The sequence below is a fragment of the Cetorhinus maximus genome, chromosome 13 (genome assembly GCF_964194155.1).
Source record: "Cetorhinus maximus chromosome 13, sCetMax3.hap1.1, whole genome shotgun sequence".
In the NCBI taxonomy this organism is placed as follows: domain Eukaryota; kingdom Metazoa; phylum Chordata; class Chondrichthyes; order Lamniformes; family Cetorhinidae; genus Cetorhinus; species Cetorhinus maximus.
The window spans coordinates 44,390,813-44,409,388 of NC_135891.1; the positions used below are offsets into that span (position 1 = coordinate 44,390,813).

The 18,576-nt window shown below is 43.0% G+C and overlaps 1 protein-coding gene across 6 annotated transcripts in view; it reads right to left on the minus strand.

Annotated features, from left to right (window-relative positions):
- ripor3 (RIPOR family member 3) overlaps positions 1–18,576 on the minus strand; it is a 295,541-nt gene that overhangs the window by 59,880 nt on the left and 217,085 nt on the right. For all 6 annotated transcript variants that reach the window (XM_078555330.1, XM_078555329.1, XM_078555332.1 and 3 more), the window contains 2 exons: positions 17,466–17,591; positions 14,525–14,670 (listed from right to left, as the gene is read on the minus strand). In XM_078555330.1, coding sequence (XP_078411456.1) covers positions 14,525–14,670; positions 17,466–17,591 — 272 coding nt within the window. The remainder of the gene's footprint in view (positions 1–14,524; positions 14,671–17,465; positions 17,592–18,576) is intronic.

Genomic DNA, 18,576 nt, shown 5'->3' on the forward strand with positions numbered 1-18,576 from the left:
AACCTGTCTATATCTCCTTATAGCCTCTCTGTGTCCTCCCCACAGCTTACCTTGCCACCTAGCTTTGTATCATCAGCAAACTTAGTTACATTACTCTCTGTCTCTTCATCTAAGCCATTAATATGGATTGTAAATAGCTGAGGCTGTTGCATTGATCCTTGTGTTACTTAACAAGTCACACCCTGCCAACTTGAAAATGGCCCATTTATACTCACTCTCTGCTTCTTGTCTGTTAACCAATCTTCTAACCCTGCTAATATATTACCCCCAACTCCAAGAGTCCTATTTTCCTATTAACCTTTTGTGTGGCACCTTATCGAATGCCTTTTGGAAATCCAGGTATACTACATCTATTGGTTCCCCTTTATCTACCCCACTAGTTATACCTTCAAAAAACTCTCAAAATTTGTCAAACAGGATTTCCCTTTTGTGAAACAATTTTGACTTGTCCTAATCATACTATACTTTTCTAAATACATTGTTAAGACTTCCTTGATAAATTGCAGCATTCCCAATGACTGATGTTAGGCTAACTAGCTTGTAGTTCCCTGTTTTCTCTGCCCTTCTTTCTTGAAAAGTGGTGTTATGTTTGCCAACTTCCAATCTGATAGAACTGTTCCTGAATCAAAGGAATTTTGGAAAATCATAGCTAGTGCATCCACTATCTCTGCAACTGTCCCTTATGGAACCCTAGGATGTAGGCCGTGGGGATTTGTCGGATTTTAGGCGCTTGAGTTTCTCCAATACTTTTTCTTTCCTGATATTAATTACCTTAATTTCTTTACTCTTTTTAATTCCTAGGTTACCCTCTATTTCTGGAATGTAATTTTTGTCTTCTACAGTGAAGGCAGACACAAAATACTTGTTCGATGACTCCCATTTCTTAATTTCCCCATGAAAATTTCTCCTGTTTCTGCTTCTAAGTGACCAACGTTTACTTTATTTACTCTCTTCCTTTTTATATATTTATAAAAGCTCTTCCAATCTGTTTTTAGCTAATTTACTCTCATATTCTGTTTATTTCCCTTTTTATGAACCTTTTTTGCATTCCTTTTCTGGTTTCTAAATCAATCCCAATCTTGAGGCTTGATAAACAAATACTATCCTTAACTTCCTGAGTGAGCAACATATGGGTCTTTCTTACAGAGTTTTTTGGTTTTCAATTGAATATATTTGTGTTTCCTTGGCATGATATATCAATACATTTTGAGGAGGCTTATTTAAAAGTGAAAAAGTAGTTCAGATTCAATTTGACAAAGCTGAATTTAACAAATAAAGAATAGCTAATGCCAATTACATAAGAACATAAGAAATAAGAGATAGGAACAGGAGTAGACCATTTGGCCCCTTGAGCCTGCTCCGCCATTCAATAAGATCGTGGCTGATCTTCTTGTGTTACGATTTCCACATTGCCATCTAACCCCGATAATCTTTGATCCTGTTGCCTGACAGGAATCTATCTACCTCTGCCTTAAAAATATTCAATGACCCCACTTCCACCATCTTCTGAGGCAGAGAATTCCAAAGTCACACAACCCTCAGAGAAAAGATTTCTCCTCATCTAATTCCTAAAAGGGTGACTCCTAATTTTAAAACAGTGCCCCTAGTTCTGGACTTGCCCACAAGAGGAAACATCCTTTCGATGTCCACCTTGTCAAGGCCGTTCAGGATCTTGTATACTTCAATTAAATCACCCCTCACTCTTCTAAACTTCAGTGGAAACATGCCCAGTCTGTCCAACCTTTCCTCATAAGACAACCCACTCATTCCAGGTATCAATCTAGTAAACCTCCTCTGAACCGTCTCCAAAGCATTTACATCCTTCCTTAAATAAGGAGACTAAAACTGTACACAGTATTCGAGGTGCGGTCTCACCAATGCCCTGTATAACTGAAAAATAACATCCTTACTTTTATGTTCAATCCCTCTCGTAATAAAGGATAATATTTGATTGCAACCTCTATCTTCCAGCATTTAAATGCTGGCCATAGTGTCATATTTTGTGTATACATTCTTAGTTAGATTGCTTGGTATTCTAAATTGTTCTGGGTGAGTCTGAATATAATTAGGGAAAGTTTAAAAGATGTATTAGGATCTAAAGCCTAAAAATTTATCAATTTTACATCATTTTTGTTTTTTTTTAAATGCAAGGGCCCTAACAACAGTCACTTTACATCCTCTGAAGTTAGTTATGCATTGTAAGCATCCAACATCAGCTTAAATATTTTTATTTATGTGCAATGTTTCTACATACGATGACAACATACCATTCTCTAACTGTAAATTGTTATAGAAAAGATATAAATTTCCCCAACAATTTACCTTTATAGCCAAATTAACATTTAAAAAAATTCCAAGAGGCTTCACAGGAGTGCCGAGGGATCATGATGCAGGGATGTGAAGGATAAAGGACAGAATTTTCCGTGCCTGCTGGCAGCGGGCGTGATAGGTGGTGTGCATGGACAATATGGCGCAATTGGTTTCATGACAGCGGGAATGCAGGTTGTGATCGTCCGCTCAGCCTGTCAATGGTCATCGGGGAGCTCATCGTAATACATCAACGTATCTTTAAAAGGTCATCCCGCCAGGCTCTTTGCACGGCCAGGAGTCTCAGTCGCTCCCTCCTCCATCGGATCGTCCGTCGACGTCAGCGGGAAAGCACATCGACATGTTTCACAACAGCACACAGGCAACGTGCACTTGGCGGCCTTCACTTTCAGGGAACTGGAGGTGAGTGAACAGCACCGTCCCGCAGAGCTCACCAGGGTCGCCTGTTGCTTTGCAGGCTTCAGGGGCACCAGGGTGAAGTGCCATTGTGCCACGAAGGCGACTATTATCGGGGGGCTGTGGGGGGTTGGCGTCCAGGGGCAACTGCTGCCCAGCCTCAGAGGTGACCGTTGTTGAAGGGGGGGGGGGGGCAGCGGGGGTGGGAGGGGTGTCCAGGGGCAACTGCTACTCAGTCTCGGAGGCGACTGTTGTCGGTGGGGGCTGGGGGGTGGAGACTGGGGGTGGGGGCGGGGGCAGGGTAACTACTGCCCTAGCATTGGATCCTACACACAAGAAATCGAGACGGGGGTCAGGGTAAGCGAGGGAAGTATCCATGCATTAGGGACACCTATATAAACTGACCATGCCTCTGTAACAGAGACAGATCAGACGCAGCCACAGTGAAATGATTGGGGTCGGGCTCCTGCCCTGCTCACCCATGCAAGTAACGCAGAGGCACCAAAGTGCCACCAAGCGTTCCAGACCTTACCTGCACCGCACCCCGCCCCCCCCAACTCCCTGCCCCCTCTCCTGACACAGACTGCGAGTCTGCGACCACTTTACTGGACGGCGGAGCAGTGGGACTGTACACGTTGTACAATCTCCAGGTTGTAAAGGGTGCAGCCGTCCGCATGACTCTTCAACAGAAATGATGATATGTATACCTGGCCTGTGTGGGTGGTGATTAGTCCCATGGACGGGATGAGGACAATGACTGTGGGTCTGAGAGAGTGAATGGTGATGTCCCTTGAACTGGCAGTGAGTGAGGGCCCTGTGGACGTGTGATGGGTTTGCGAGTGTGTGAGTTGTGAGTGATGAGAAGAGTGACTTAACCTGGCTGAACGGAGGGGATCATTCATCCTTTTGCGGCACTGGGTGGCGGTCCTCCTCTGCAGGATGTTTGCACTGACCACCGCTGCCACCACCTCCCAAGCTGGATTGTTCAGTTGTTGCCTATCCTACGGCCACAGCAGGGGTACAGGACATCCCGGAGGGCCTCCACTGCATCCAGCAGTTGCTTGAGGGACCCATCGTTGAAGCGGGGGCTGCGGCCTTTTTTCCTTTGCTGGCCATGTCTTCAGTGGTGAGCTTGCGGCTGGACTTTAAACATGGTGCCCAGCATGATGCGGCAGCAGGCAAATGAGAGCCCACCCACCATGGAAACAGTGTGTTTCCCAGGCGTGCATAAATAATAAGGTGGGCTCAGGACGATACGGCATGAAAACCCGCCATCATGGCCGGCGGGTAAAACATTGTTTTACCTGCCCGCTACCGCACTTAGTGCAAACCTGGGAAAAGCAGCAAGGCCATAGAGGAATTTAAAAATGAGAATGATGATTTTAAAGTAAATTCGCTAGATGATCTAGTTGATAGGAGTGCAAAATAAAATTTGAGAAGTAATTTTAAGTCTCTTTTCAGAAAACGAATTTCACTTCAATCCCAGTTGAGAACCAGATTTTCAGATGCTAATGCTTATAAATAATAAATAATGACCCATTACAACAAAGACAATTCATTGAGTTCCCAATCTTGATTGTACTATTGAAGGGAAGATACAGAGCAAAGTGTTGGCTGTTCCACGCAGGTAAATAGTTCTAGAGTGCGATTATGCATTTCCTAGCAAGCACTTTAATAATAACGTTGAAAGAGGCCTGGGAACAGATCACTATCTTCAGTACTAGGTAATTTTACACAGTGCAGGAGGACAAAAAAATTATAGGGCCCAAAAAAAGCTTAATCAAAAAAGTATACAGATTTTTTTTCTAACATATAGTGCAAATAAACTTTCAAAATTTCAGGTACTGTTGGGACATCGAGGATAAAGGATTTAGCTTTCAGATTTTGGACAGGAGTATACAGATCTGCTTCAAATTAGTTGACATTGGCTACAGAAGAAAACGCAAATCCCACTGGAACGATACAGTTTTAGGGGGATGCCTAAACAAACATGTACAGAATGACCTGGACTCAAAGAATTAAAACAATCATTTCATATAGGTCACGCAGGTTTAACTCCCAGCAGAGAGCAATGGTGTCATCTGCCAGCCAAATGTGTTATGATTTCAGCTATTCACAGGTTCCATTGTTTACAGCCATTGCAGTTTAATTGACATTACTAGGTTTGTAACATATTAAAAATATATTTATTTATATTCTCTTTCCTTTTAGCACTTCCCACTTCTGCTTAACATGGGCCTGGATTTTCACCAAGTCGGGATGCCTCAGGGGCCCTTTAAAAATGGCGGGTCATTCCCGATAGTGGGACTCCCGGCCCCTTTCCCAGGCTGTCTGATTTTCGGGAATGCCTTTAAATGATGTCGGCTGGTTCCTGTCAAAAGCCCGTATCTGGCACTCCCGACATGATTGCCTCCGTTGTGGAGATAGGCATGACCTATTCCTCCACAATAATCATGGAGTCGGGCCTGGTTTTTAAAGAGTCACTGTTCACGGTCCCTCAGTGGAGTTGCGAACCCCAGGCTGCATGAAGGGACCTTTTAAAAAAAAAAGTTCAAAAAGTCCTCCTCATGCCACCTTTGCCAAGGTAAGCCCCCTACCTAACCCCCATGGCCCCTCATGTCCCCATGCCAAGCTATGCTCTTCCATCCTCTCGCTATGGCCCCTCATACACCCAATGCCAAGCAATGACACTTACATGCCCATTGACCCACTATACACTGCATAGAACCAATGAACCCTATATTGACAGTATTATGTGTAAAAAAAAGCTTTATAATGGTAACTCATTCATAACTTTCTACTATGTTAAAAAAAGTTAATCCACTAGAAATCTATAAAAGTATCAATTATCCAAACCCTTTAAAGTATCAATAACAAAAAACACAAACCCGTGACCTTGTGTATGTACACATTGTGAAATTGACTGCAGTGATCATAGAGCCTGAGTTGTAAATTAAGCAATGTTTTCTCTGGGGTGCAGCTGTTTCAACAAGAGTAATGGTTGTCTGAGCTCTCAGCCGCACATACATAATGAGGGTGCCATAGGAGGTATGAGGGGCCATAGGGGATGAGTGGAAGGGCATAGCTTGGCATTGGGGCTGTGAGGGCCTATGGGGATGGGTGGAGTGGCACAGCTTGGCATGAGAGACCATAGGGGATTGGTGGCAGCATGAGGTGGCATGGATGGGCATGGAGAGTTTTTGGGCGGTGAGGGGAGAGGGCTGGAGAGCCTTCATGTTTTTATTTTAACTGGGATGAAGTCCCACTGTATTGAGTGGGCCTTTTAAACAGCCCGCCTTGGCACCCAGCAGCCCCTGCAGCTGCCTCCAAACTTTTTCCCAGGTTGGCTGGTCCGACTCCAGCCCACAGCTGCACCCCCCCAACCTTTGCAGGCACTTTCTCCTGAGGTGGGCGGATCGAACCGGGAATTTTCTCAACTCCCACTACCTGCCTCGAGGGTGAAAATTCAGGCCATAGTTCCTAACTGTCTGGCAGGTAGTCAAGCCTCTGCCAGTTCCATTCTAGAGTCAGTCACTAAGCGCTGCATAAAAGCCATGTGTGTTATGTACTCTCTTCCCTCCCCTAAAAGGCACCTTTTACTCCACACAGCTTTTAGAGTGTATGAGATCAGTTACATAACACACTGAAAATTGCAGAAGCAAATCTCAGATCCAGAACTTCACACCACATTCCACTGGTGCAAATGCACACCACACTCCAAGCCGAAAGCATTGCTTGAATTTATAATATGTAGAGTTATCGGCCATCTGGTTTTGAACAGTCATGTTTTTAAGCAGGCTGCCCAAAGTGTTTGTAAATGTGAAATAGACACAAAGTCAAGTTTTTAAAATAGCTTCTTTTATCAATTACTCTGTCTCCTGAGGTGGCAGTAGGGGTTGTTAAGACTTTTCAATGAATTTTCAATAACAACAGAGAAAAGTTACAGCCACGGTTCCATCCCGAACCTGGCAAAAGCTAGAGATACCGATAGCAAGTAAACTTCTCACTTGGAATATCAAGTCTAAATACTAATTAGTGACTGAAAGGTTAAGTCTAGCACATGGTAGGAATTGAGGAATGTTTAACAGGAAGGTGGGGAGGAACAGCAAGAAAAAGATCATCAAACAGAAGACCAGGGAGAAAGAAATACCAGATATTGAGGGGGTCAAAAGGAAGCATGGAACACTATGAGGGAGTATAGCTGGCAGATAGTGACAGGAAGCAGCTGAGAGAATTATGAGGAGAGGTATAAGCATAAGGGGCCAGATTTTGACATGCTGTGGGTGCGGGAGGTGGGTGGAGGGGGGGGGGGGGGGTGGGGGCGGCGTTTGGGATGAGGTGCAATTTAAAACTTGGGGTCCCAGAGGGTCTCTCTGGATCACAACACCTCCAGGGTGCACTTCAATTTGCTAAGTAAGATCAATGGGACGGAGCGCAGGGTGGGGGGTGAGTGAGGGGGAAGGTGGGGGGGCGAGTGAGGGGGAAGGTGGGGGCAGCCCGGTCGCCTCCAATTAACGTCCCATTTCAGCTCATTTAGGAGATCGTTAAGGGGAATGTGGAGGTCAGGACCCCAATTTTCAAAAGGGCTTCCGGTGAACTCGAGAAGCCTGCTGTACATTAGTGCACAGCTGTCAGGTTCAAAATGAGGCAAAGCAAAAGTTTTTTTTTATGAACATGAAAATTATTGGACCTTGGGGGACCTTGCTCCTGACCATGCGCAATACCCCTAATATGATTATGTAGACACTTTCCCAAGTTTTTATGCTGCTGGTCCTCCCAGGATCTGCCATCTGCCATTTCCGTTGGTGCACTGCAGAAACAGGTCCCACATCTTTGAGACCCTCAGTGCCACTAATTGGGTGTTGAGCTTGCCTCTAGCCCAATTACAGAACTTACATTTAAAAATAGCGTCATGTGAGTTGACGCAGTTGAGGTGCAAGAAATCTATCCAGGCCTCAGATTCCTGGCCCCATTTTGATTAATCCAATCCAATTTGAAAGAATGAAAAATAAAACTGGCAATAAGCAAAATCAATGTGAAAGTTAGTGATAATAAATTACATCGGTACAGAAAAAAATTAAACATCAAAAAAACTTACATTAAAATCAAATACAATGACAAAATAAAGCTAGTTCGTAAAGAATGAAGATTTGAATGTGAGTTTGGCAAGAACCTGAGATGCAGCTCACCAGAAAGGAAGCAAACCAGAGAGAGAATACAGCAAAGGCTGCCTACTGCAAATTACCATTACAATTACCCAAGGTACCAATGATGAGAACTGTCAGACAATGTAGCCTATCTGTAATTACCGAGGTAATGTAATCCTTCATTTTTCAGTAATGATGTGAAATTATATGTGATGTTTTAGATGTTAGATTTTTCCTATGCTCAAAAGTGAAATCTGAGAATTTATGGGCAGAATTTAATGCCCTCCCTGTGATGAATTTTGACGGTGGGGGAGCATGTAATCAGGTGGAAGGGTGGTGGTCCATGGCAGGAAGGTCCATGGACGGCCTTCCCACCCTGCCGCCAATTGAGGCCCTTAAGTGGACAATTAATGCCCACTAAGAGCCTAATCTCACCGCTGCTGGTATTAACTCAGTGGCAAGCAGGGGGCTAGCTATGCAGGAAACACAATAAGCAAACCCTGTATGTTTGCTTGTGGGCTTCCCTGGGAGGTCCCTCTTTCAAGGGCACTCAGTGTCTAATCGAGGGACTAGGCATCAGAAAGGGGGGTAGTGGGGGTGGCCAAAGAGAGACACCCCCACGCCCTTGCTGATGACTGCTCTCCCCTCTCCTGCGACACCCCCACCTCATGAGCTTCGCCCGCCACCCAGCCCCACCTGCCAATCACTCACCTCTGGCCTGGGATCCAGTGTCAATCCTAGGCCTATGGTAGGTGTTGTAGCGGCAGCAGCCACCACCTCCCTGGTGGCATTGCCATTCTATAGGGGTGCAGGTCTCTGATTGAGTGGCAGCTCTTGGCATGTCTTCCCAAAGGAGGTGAGGCAGGGCTCCCGCTGGCTCTATCCAGCGCTATGTGTGTGAGAACAATCCCTATGGAAGAATTACATCACGGCATCACAAGAACAAGAAATTAGCTGAAATTAAGCAATATTCAATGCTTGTAATGGGTGAGAAGCCCTCACTGATAGTGAAATTTGATAACACCAGAAAACAGGTGCAGCTGGGGTAGCAATACAGGATTAATGTGCTCCTGATGTTTCCAGTGTAGGCAGCACATGCCTGCTCATTTAAATATAGCTTTCAGCCAGTAGTAAACACACTGTTGAATAGCTAGACACCTGAATAGCGAGTGCATTATTGTGAGAGGCTATTATGAGTTCAAGTTAACTTGCATTGCTTAAAGCTAGCCTGCACTTTTTAAAAGGGGTGATGCATTTTGGCTGGAGCAGGTGCTGGAAGTTATTGCAAGGCAGAATTTGGCCTGAAAAAGACACAAGGAAGAGAAAAAGGGCTCCAGGAGATGGGAGCAGGAGAGATGTCATCTATCTACAGGGGCCAGGAAGCTCTCCAGAAAACCTTTGAGAAAGCGGTGGGACCAGAGAGGAGTAGCAGTCAATGCCAGCAGTTTAGTCCTGAGGGCCAGGATGTGCCATGGGAAAGCCTGCAAACCTCGCAATGTCACTTACTTGCTCCACCTGCTTCTCTCTGGCATGAGAAATGAAATATATTCAACTCTCTTGGAGTAAAGAGTTTCAGTGACCTCCCTTATGCAACAAGAAATTGTGAACTGGGGGATGCTGCAAATAGCACATGCTCCAGCCTGGAAGAAGCAGATACATAAAGATTCCTTGCAGGGGATCATCTTCAGAGCCACTGGCAATGTTATCCTCGCCCTGCTCTGAGGCTGCAGCAGATGGAAGATTTCAGCAAAGACGCACTGCTCTTTGCTGAGGCGCAGTCAGAGAATTGATCCCTAAACACTCTGGGCTGACAGGGACTCTTGATCAGAGCCCTTTTCCTCCTCCCTTTCAGCAGCTTGTCATGCTCTGTGTCATCTCTGCTGATACTCCCAGTCATGCTATAGTCCAATGGTTTTGTTTATTCATTCGTGAGGTGGGAATTGCTGGCTAGGGCAGCATTTATTAACCATCCCTAACTGCCCTTGAGTAGGGGGTGGTGAGCTGCCTTCTTGAACCGCTACTGTCCATGTGGTGTGGGTACACCCACAGTGCAGTTAGGGAGGAAGTTCCAGGATTTTGACCCAATAACAGTGAAGAAATGGCAATATATTTCCAAGTCAGGATGATGAGTGGCTTGGAGGGGAACTTCCAGGCGGTGGTGTTCACATCTACCTGCTGCCTTGTCCTTTTAGATGGTAGCAGTTGTGGGCTTGGAAGGTGCTGTTGAGTCTTGGTGAGTTCTTGCAGGGCATCTTATAGATGGTACACAATGCTGCCACTGTGTGTTGGTGGTGGAGGGAGGAATGTTTTTTGTTGATGGGTGCCAGTCAAGCAGGCTGCTTTGTCCTGGATGGTGTCAAGCCTGAGTGTTGATGGAGCTGCACTCATCCAGGCAAGTGGAGAGTATTCATCACACTCCTGACCTGTGCCTTGTATATGGTGAATAGGCTTTGGGGAATCAGGAGATGAGTTACTCGCCGCAAGATTCCCAGCCTCTGACCTATTCTGTTAGCCAGGAGTAATTATATGGCTAGTCCAGATCAATTTCTGGTCAATGGGAACCCCCAGGATGTTGATAGTGGGGAATTCAGCGATGGTAATGCTATTGAATGTCAAGGGGCGATGGTCAGATTCTCTCTTGTTGGAGATGATCATTGTCTGGCACTTGTGTGGCGTGAATGTTACTTGCCACTTGTCAGCCAAAGCCTGGCTATTGTTCAGATCTTGCTGCATTTGGACATGGACTGGACATGGACTGCTTCAGTGTCTGAGGAGTCAAGAATGGTGCTGAGCATTGTGCAATCATCTGCAATCATCAGCGAACATCCCCACTTCTACCTTATGATGGAAGGAAGGTTATTGATAAAGCAGCTGAAGACGGGTAGACCTAGGACACTACCCTGAGGAACTCCTGCAGTGATGTGCTGGAACTGAGATGAGTGACTTCCAGCAACCACAACTATCTTCCTTTGTGCTCGGTATGACTCCAACCAGCGGAGAATTTCCCCCCCGATTCCCATTGACTCCGATTTTTCTAGTGCTCCCTGATGCCACACTTGGTCAAATGCTGCCTTGATGTCAAGGCCAGTCGCTTTCACCTCACTTCTGGAGTTCAGCTCTTCTGTCCATATTTGAACTAAGGCTGTAATGAGGTCAGGAGCTGGGTGACCCTGGCTGAACCCAGGCAAAGGCATTTCAGAGGAAAAGATGCAAAGCAAACTGAACTGTAATTTCCTGTGGCTGTGGAGTTAATGGAAAATCATTACCCATCTCATCTGAAACTACCTCCTGTTGAGTTATACCCCAGATTGTGAACATGAACTGAGTTGAAAAGAAAACAAATCTGGATGAAAGGCACGTTTGTTTTTTCCCTTTCAGGAATACACAAAGAAAGGGGCTTAAAAAAGCCAACTGCTACCCTAGTCCTGTGTGCTAGTCTGGTGTTCTGTTCTGGTGTGTATGTGCTGTGAAGGTATGTGCTGAAGAACACCAGCTGGGCATCCCTGTGCTTGCAGGTAAAAAAATCTCTCTCTCTGATTGCTGGAAGCAAGTCACAAGTCAGCAGAGCCACAGTTGAAAAGGATATAGGAAACTCCTTTCAGCTAGCCTGCAGAACCAAGACTCTCCAAACCAACTGCTCAACTACCAAAGTCAGTACTACTGGAATCACCTCAACTTAATGGCCACAACGTTTCACCATCTACTCCTTACAGACAAGCCAAAGGGCTGATTTATATATCTTTAACTGTTATTTTCGGACTCAGTTCTCATTTCAAATCTATGTGTATATGTGTTGCATTTTTATTACTTTTCTCACGTTTTAGTAACTAATAAACTTACTCTTTCTTTAACTCAACAATGCCTGGTTAAATTGGCCCCTTTTAAAACATAAATACATTTGGACTGGGAAAAGGTATCCACAAGGGAAGGGGTCCTTTTCAAATTAATTGTGTTGTGACCAAATGAGGAGGTTGAATAAAGAAAGGGAGCCAGTTCTCCTCACCTGGGAACATAACAATTTGGGGTACCTCGTCTGGGAGCATAATAGATTGGGGCAACCTCGCCTGGGGGCCGGTCGTAACAATGGAGCATCCACAATCTAGGGTCACAACTCTTTGAGTGAAGAAATTTCTCCTCATCTCAGTCCCAAATGATTTATTCCTTGTCCTAAGACTGTGCCCCCAAGTTCTAGATTCCCCAGCCAGCGGAAACAATTGTCTACCCTGTCAAGCTCCTTCAGAATTTTCTATATTTCAATGAGATCACCTTTCATTCTTCCAAACTCTGGAGAGTATAGACCCAATTTAATCAGCCTCACATCACAGGACAACCCTCTCATTCCAGGGATCAATCTAGTGAACCTTCACTGTACTGTCTCCAATGCAAGTATATCCTTCCCTCAAATATGGAGACCAAAACCGTGCATAATATTCCAGATGTGGTCTCACCAAAGCCCTGCACAATAGTATAAGAATTCTTTATTCCTTTTATTCCAATCCCCTTGCAATAAAGGTCAACACGCCATTTTCCTTCATAATTGCTTGCTGTATCTGCATGCTAACTTTGAGTTCCTTGTATGAGTATATCCAGGTCTCTTTGAACATTAACATTTACAAGCTTCACACTTCTTAAAAAATGTTCTGATTTGCTATTCTTATGACCAAAGTGAATAATCTCACACTTCCCCACATTATGTGCCACCTGCCATCTTGCTGCCCACTCATTTAACCTGCCTATATCTCTTTGCAGCCTCTCTGTTCTCCTCACAAGTTATATTTCCACCTAGCTTTGTACCATCAGAAAACCTAGATACATTACTCTCTGTTTCTTTCACTAAGTCATAAATATAGATTGTAAATAGCTAAGGTCCCAGCATTGATGATTGCGGCATTCCACTAGTCACAGCCTGCCAATTTGAAAATGCTCCATTTATGTTTAGTCGTTGCTTCCTGTCAGTTAACCAATCCTCTAACCATGCTAATATATTACCCCGAACCTCATGAGCCTTTATCTTGCCTATTAACCTTTCCTGTGGCACCTTATCTTTTGGAAATCTAGGTATATTAGATCTACAGGTTTCCCTTTATCAACTTTACTTGTTACATCCTCCAAAAATTCTAACAAATTTGTCAAATGTGATTTGCCTTTTGTAATACCATGTTGACTTTGCCTGTTTATACTATGATTTTCTAAGTATATTGTTAAGACCTGTCTAATAATAGATTACAGCATTTTCTCGATGACTGATGTCAGGCTAACTGCCTATAATTCCTTGTTTTCTCTCTCTCCCTTCTTGAATAGCAGTGTTGCATTTGCTAAGTTCCAATCTGCTGTAAGTATTGCAGAATATAAGGAATTTTGGAAAATCATGGCCAAGCATCATTTCAGTACAGTACTTTGTGAACAGAAACATAGAAGATAGGGTATTTGGATAAGTAAAATAATTTTTATCTCTGCATTGTAATATTTTATCACTGTTTTATGTTTCAGTTAAGTATTTATAACTACAGTATTTTCTGGGTCATATACTTGTGGTGGTTATGTAATCCAATGTCATTCTATAATCCAGAAAATTCTGAAATCCAGAAATGGCTTGGTCCCAAGCATTCCAGACCAGAGAGGTTACAATGTACTCTGATAGTGGAGAAATTCTACGAGGGACAGTGTCTTAGTTGATGTAGAATATTCACTTGGATGGGAGTACAACTAATAATTAAATTTTAGAATTGATGGTATAGAGAAATTTTTTTCCTAATCTTAATTGAACTTCATGTGATGGAGATAACATATCCTTTCACAATCAGCACATCAATTTGAAGTGGTTTAAAATGGTACATATACTAGGTTAACTTATTTATTAGAAAATATGTATCAGGACTATTAATGAATGGAAATGATATACATTTGTGAATGATGCAAAACCCTTGCTACTTCTCCGAATTTGTGTACATATGTTTGTGTTCCTGCGTGAAATACACAAATACTTAATGTTTCAAACTTTATTACGTAAAATGTATAAATGAAAGAACCATTTAGCCGTATTGTGGTGTGGATTGTGTGTGTGCCTACATTTTTATTTTTAATAGTCGGTTGCTTTTCCTAGAACATATGTAAGTAATTATTTGAATGATTTGAGCCACAGCTTGCAACAGAATTAAATATTTACTCCAACCCACAACCTGAAACCTGTATATTATTATGCGTAAGCCAACGTTTAGTAAAACAGTTGGTTTGCAAACAGGATTTTCCTGTTTATAGAAGGAATAAATGAAAATGACACTGGGCTGTTAATGCATTAATGTTGCTATGATAAATAGTTCAAGTCCACAGAATGCTTGAGACTCAAGACTACAGATCTGATGTGTTGTATTTCTGTCTGCACACAGCTCAGGTTCCTTGGCAGGATATCCCCACTAAAGGTGAAACCGTAAGTCAATTATCAGCACGAACTTCTCGTGCAATAACATTTTTGAATACAATTCCATAACAGAAAAGTAGATATTATTGCTAAGATAAGAGTACCAAGTGTGGACAAATTAGACTGCACTGGTCACATATAAAAGTTTATCCATAATTTAGCATTCTAAATCCAAACTGTAATCTGGTATATTGAAGCACCACGTTCCCTTTAGACATATTACATCAATACTTACTCCCACGTGATTTCCAGCTGAAGTTTCATAGTGCCTAAGTCAGTAATATCCACAATCATTATCTGAGGTTGTGCAGAGAAGAAATCCGCGCTTTCGCAAGTCACTGTTCCAACCAAAACAGTCATCAGTCCTTTCATTTCAGCTACCTATAGAGAGAAAATTCTGTTTAAGTGACCTCTTCCACAACCCTATAGAATGAATCAGAAAAATAAGATTATAAAATTAAAAGAATTGTTTGAATTTACATACAACATATTAGGTCTGGCAAAAGTTGTGAACTTGTTTTCTTGTAACCCCCATTTAAAGCACTTTCTAATGGCGTGTTCTCATTTTTCTGTGGTTGGTAAATTAAGGACGTTCCCCAATAGCTGCCACTACTTTCATTTTAGTGCAGAGCATGCTCAGTCTTTTTTAAAAAAGAACTTTGCTTTGCTGCCCCGCCCCAATCTTCCAGCTCAGCACCTCACTCCGACCTTCCAGCTCGCCACCTCACCCTAAACCTCCTGCTCGCCATGTCTCCACGATCCTCCGACTCGCCACATCTTCCTGACCCTCCACTCGCTGCCTCTCCCCGACCCTCCCGCCCACCGCCTCTCCCCGACCCTCTCGCTCGCCGCCTCCCTGACCCTCCCGCTCACCGCCTCTCCTGATCCTCCCGCTCACCGCCTCTCCTGATCCTCCCGCTCACCGCCTCTCCGACCCTCCCGCTCACCGCCTCTCCGACCCTCCCGCCCACACCTCTCTCGACGCTCCCATACACCATCTCTCCCCAACTCTTCCAGTTGCTGCCTCTCATGACTCGCTGCTTCCCTCCTTGACCTTCCCGTTCACAGCTTCCCTACTGCACCCCGACCCTCTCACTTACCACTTCGCTCCCACTCTCCAACACTCCAACTTGCTGCTTCCATCCCGCACCCTAACCTTCCTGCTCACTGCTTCCCTCCTGCTCTCCAACCCTCCCACTCACCTCTTCTTCTTACTCTCTGACCCTTCCACTGGCTCCTCCCACTCACAGCTCTTCTAACTTCCTCCATTTCTCCACCCCTCTTCCAGGCCCTTGCTCACAGGGAAGGTTCGGGAGAGGAAGTGGGCAGTGGAAAAGACAGGAGCTGGTGGGGCAGGAAGTGAGTAGAAGTCATGAATGGAGGGGGGCAGTGGTCAGAGGGAAGCGGCGAGCAGGAGGGTTGGGAGTGGGAGGGAAGCAGAAATGGGAGGGTCAGGGAGCAGGTGCAAAACAGCAGGCAGGATGGAAGTGGCAAATGGGAGGGTCAGGGAGTGGGAGGGAAGCAGCGACTGGGAGAGGTGGCGAGCAGGAGCTAAGTAATTAAGAGTTAGTAATTAAGAGTTAATAAGTTATTAAGAGTTAGTAAGTTATTAAGAGGATTTTTGGGCCTGTTAGGTTCAAAGCAGCCAATAGGATTTTAAAGTAAAAATTACAGGCCCTTATTACATGCTTTCTTAATTTTGCACATCTTAAATAAGATTTGTGGGTGTCTCTTAGCACTAATTAGAGATGCAAGTGAAGACCAAGTATAATCTGCAATTATCATAAGAAATGAAACAGAGCAGCAACAGATAAATGGAAATACAAAAAAAAAGACTAACTGATAACATAGTTGGTTCTTGAAAGTTGTGCTCCTGCACACATCCATGTGACATCTAAACTGTCAGATAGAGTGCTTGTCATACCTGGTTTATTGCTCATATCTGGGAAATCCCCAATTCTGGAATATTTTGATTATCTAGAACATATACTGAATTGGAAATCCTAATGTGAGATTCGAAGCAGTGATACAGACAACCCTGACATTAAAGTTGAGATTACCAGACAAATTCATATATACCCAGATTTCACCTGCACTTTAATAATTGGTAATACCATAATGAACATGTGTCTTCATAGAGTCTAACAAACATCATGTAAAAGAGCTAGACACTAAATTGAGCACTGCGATTACTTGCCACAGCATAGAAACATCTGTGCAAAGGAGTTGTTTGATAAAAGTCACAAATATCCATCTAAGTGCAACATTGAAGTCAGTAGATCATTTAGCAACCTCATTACTCATTAGTAATTGCTAATTACTTAGGGTTGTTTTCACAGATAGTAATTTCAAAAGTCACACTGTAATCAAGGCCTTACTGCCTAAAATCAAAAATGTGGTTAGTGGTCACAATGCTGTATTAATATATTGTATCCTCATTCAACTTTCGTATGTTTATTTTGTGATAACTAATCGTGTTGCCTCATTTAGTACACCCTGTTTATGTGATATTGTGTACAGTTCCATAATTATAAGGAACTATCTACTATTTGGAAAATAATTTGGCCTATATGGCATCATAACATTTTGACATTTCGAAGGAATCCCTGGAAATTTAAGCTCTTGACTAGTTGCTAAAAGGCTAATGGTTTTCTAGGGATAAATAAACCCAACCTTGTGCTTTTGAAAAATTTCTAAAAGAAACAAATATGATTAAAATTGACCCCAACTATTTCAAATAATTGGTTGAAAGGTACACTAACGAGATATGCAATAGATTTGGATAATCTCAATCCAGTTTCTAATGAATTTGGATCCATGCATAAATATAAGCATAATTGCCCTTCCAAATTTTCTTTCCTCACCTCAGAGGCACTTTTCACTACACTCGTGATTTCTATAATAGATTACGTGTGATCAGTTACTCAACTCACTTAAAATTGGCCTCGAGTGATTATAGGAATGAGTGATCGGGTAAATGTACACATTCTTACAGGTGTAATATGAACATTAATCTGGCAGGGATTAAAGAAATTTATTGGTAGAAACAGAGGGAGTTTTATCTCTATCTGGTCCCTGCTACATCTAACCTAGGAATACTTAATACTCACACTTAATGCATATTTCAATTAAAATTTACAGTAAAAGCACTCTTCTGTAAATTTACAATTAAACACCTTTATTTCAATATCTTCATTAATGTGAGGTAGGAAGGCCATTCCTTCTTCATCCCATGTTTGTCTGTCATCAGCATCAATCTTTCCTTTTAACTTCCACCTCTGTCGACCATACTTAATGAACACCTGTATAAAAATAAAGTGAGTAGTTTTTTTTCAGAACATGACCTTATATTGAGGCACAGAGTTTTCACTTCAAAATTCAAACAGAAGTTTGATTATAACTACTCATTGCACAATTTTGGACAGTTATATGTTGCTTGTATGAGATAATTTAAACCAAAAAGCATTACAGTTAACACATTATAGGATAGAAATTCTAGAACAGGATCTCCAATAGCTTAGCAAGTTTCTCCAGGATGTAGCTCAGCTACCTAGTTTGTGGTTTGGTTTTCATTTTAAATAGTATTTGGATTTCTCTTCGGGTAACTTGTGGCTTGATCTGTATTCGGAAGGTTTCCCAATACTTATGAGTGACTGAGGTCTAACTCCAGTAGGTTTCTTCAAAAACTTCTTTATTAACACTATAATGCACAATAAGCTTCAAGGTTAAGTACATCTCCCTCTTGTGCAGACTATTCCATCTTACCTTCTCAGTCTTTTGCACATAACTGCTGATGTAATTGTTACGTCATGGTACACATCACTATCTCATTACTATAATTATTAACCCACTATTCTACATCTCTCCCCAAGTATAATCTCAATTTTTTTCATAACTATCTTAAACTATTTACATTACATTTTCAAACTTCTATAAACTCCTGTACTGTTATAGATTTTATCCAACTCCTACCCTTCCCACCATGCACCCCCGCTCCCCCCACCGCCAAGTCAATGTCATAAAGGGCTTCAATATCCCACAGTGTTCTTGGCTCTCTGGGAGGGCATTGTGGACGTATGTGGTCACCCATCTTTTCCCTAGCAAACAAAGACGTTGGCAAAGTGCAATACCAGCTTTCCACAACTACTGAACTGTAAGGGTTGTAAAACCTTTTCAATAGAAGACTGATTCAAGAAAGAAGACTTCAGGACATAGACAATCACGCTCTCTTGAACAGGAAGAGAGCAAACTAGCACTCTCTTTGGAATCTCCTGCTACATCTTAGCA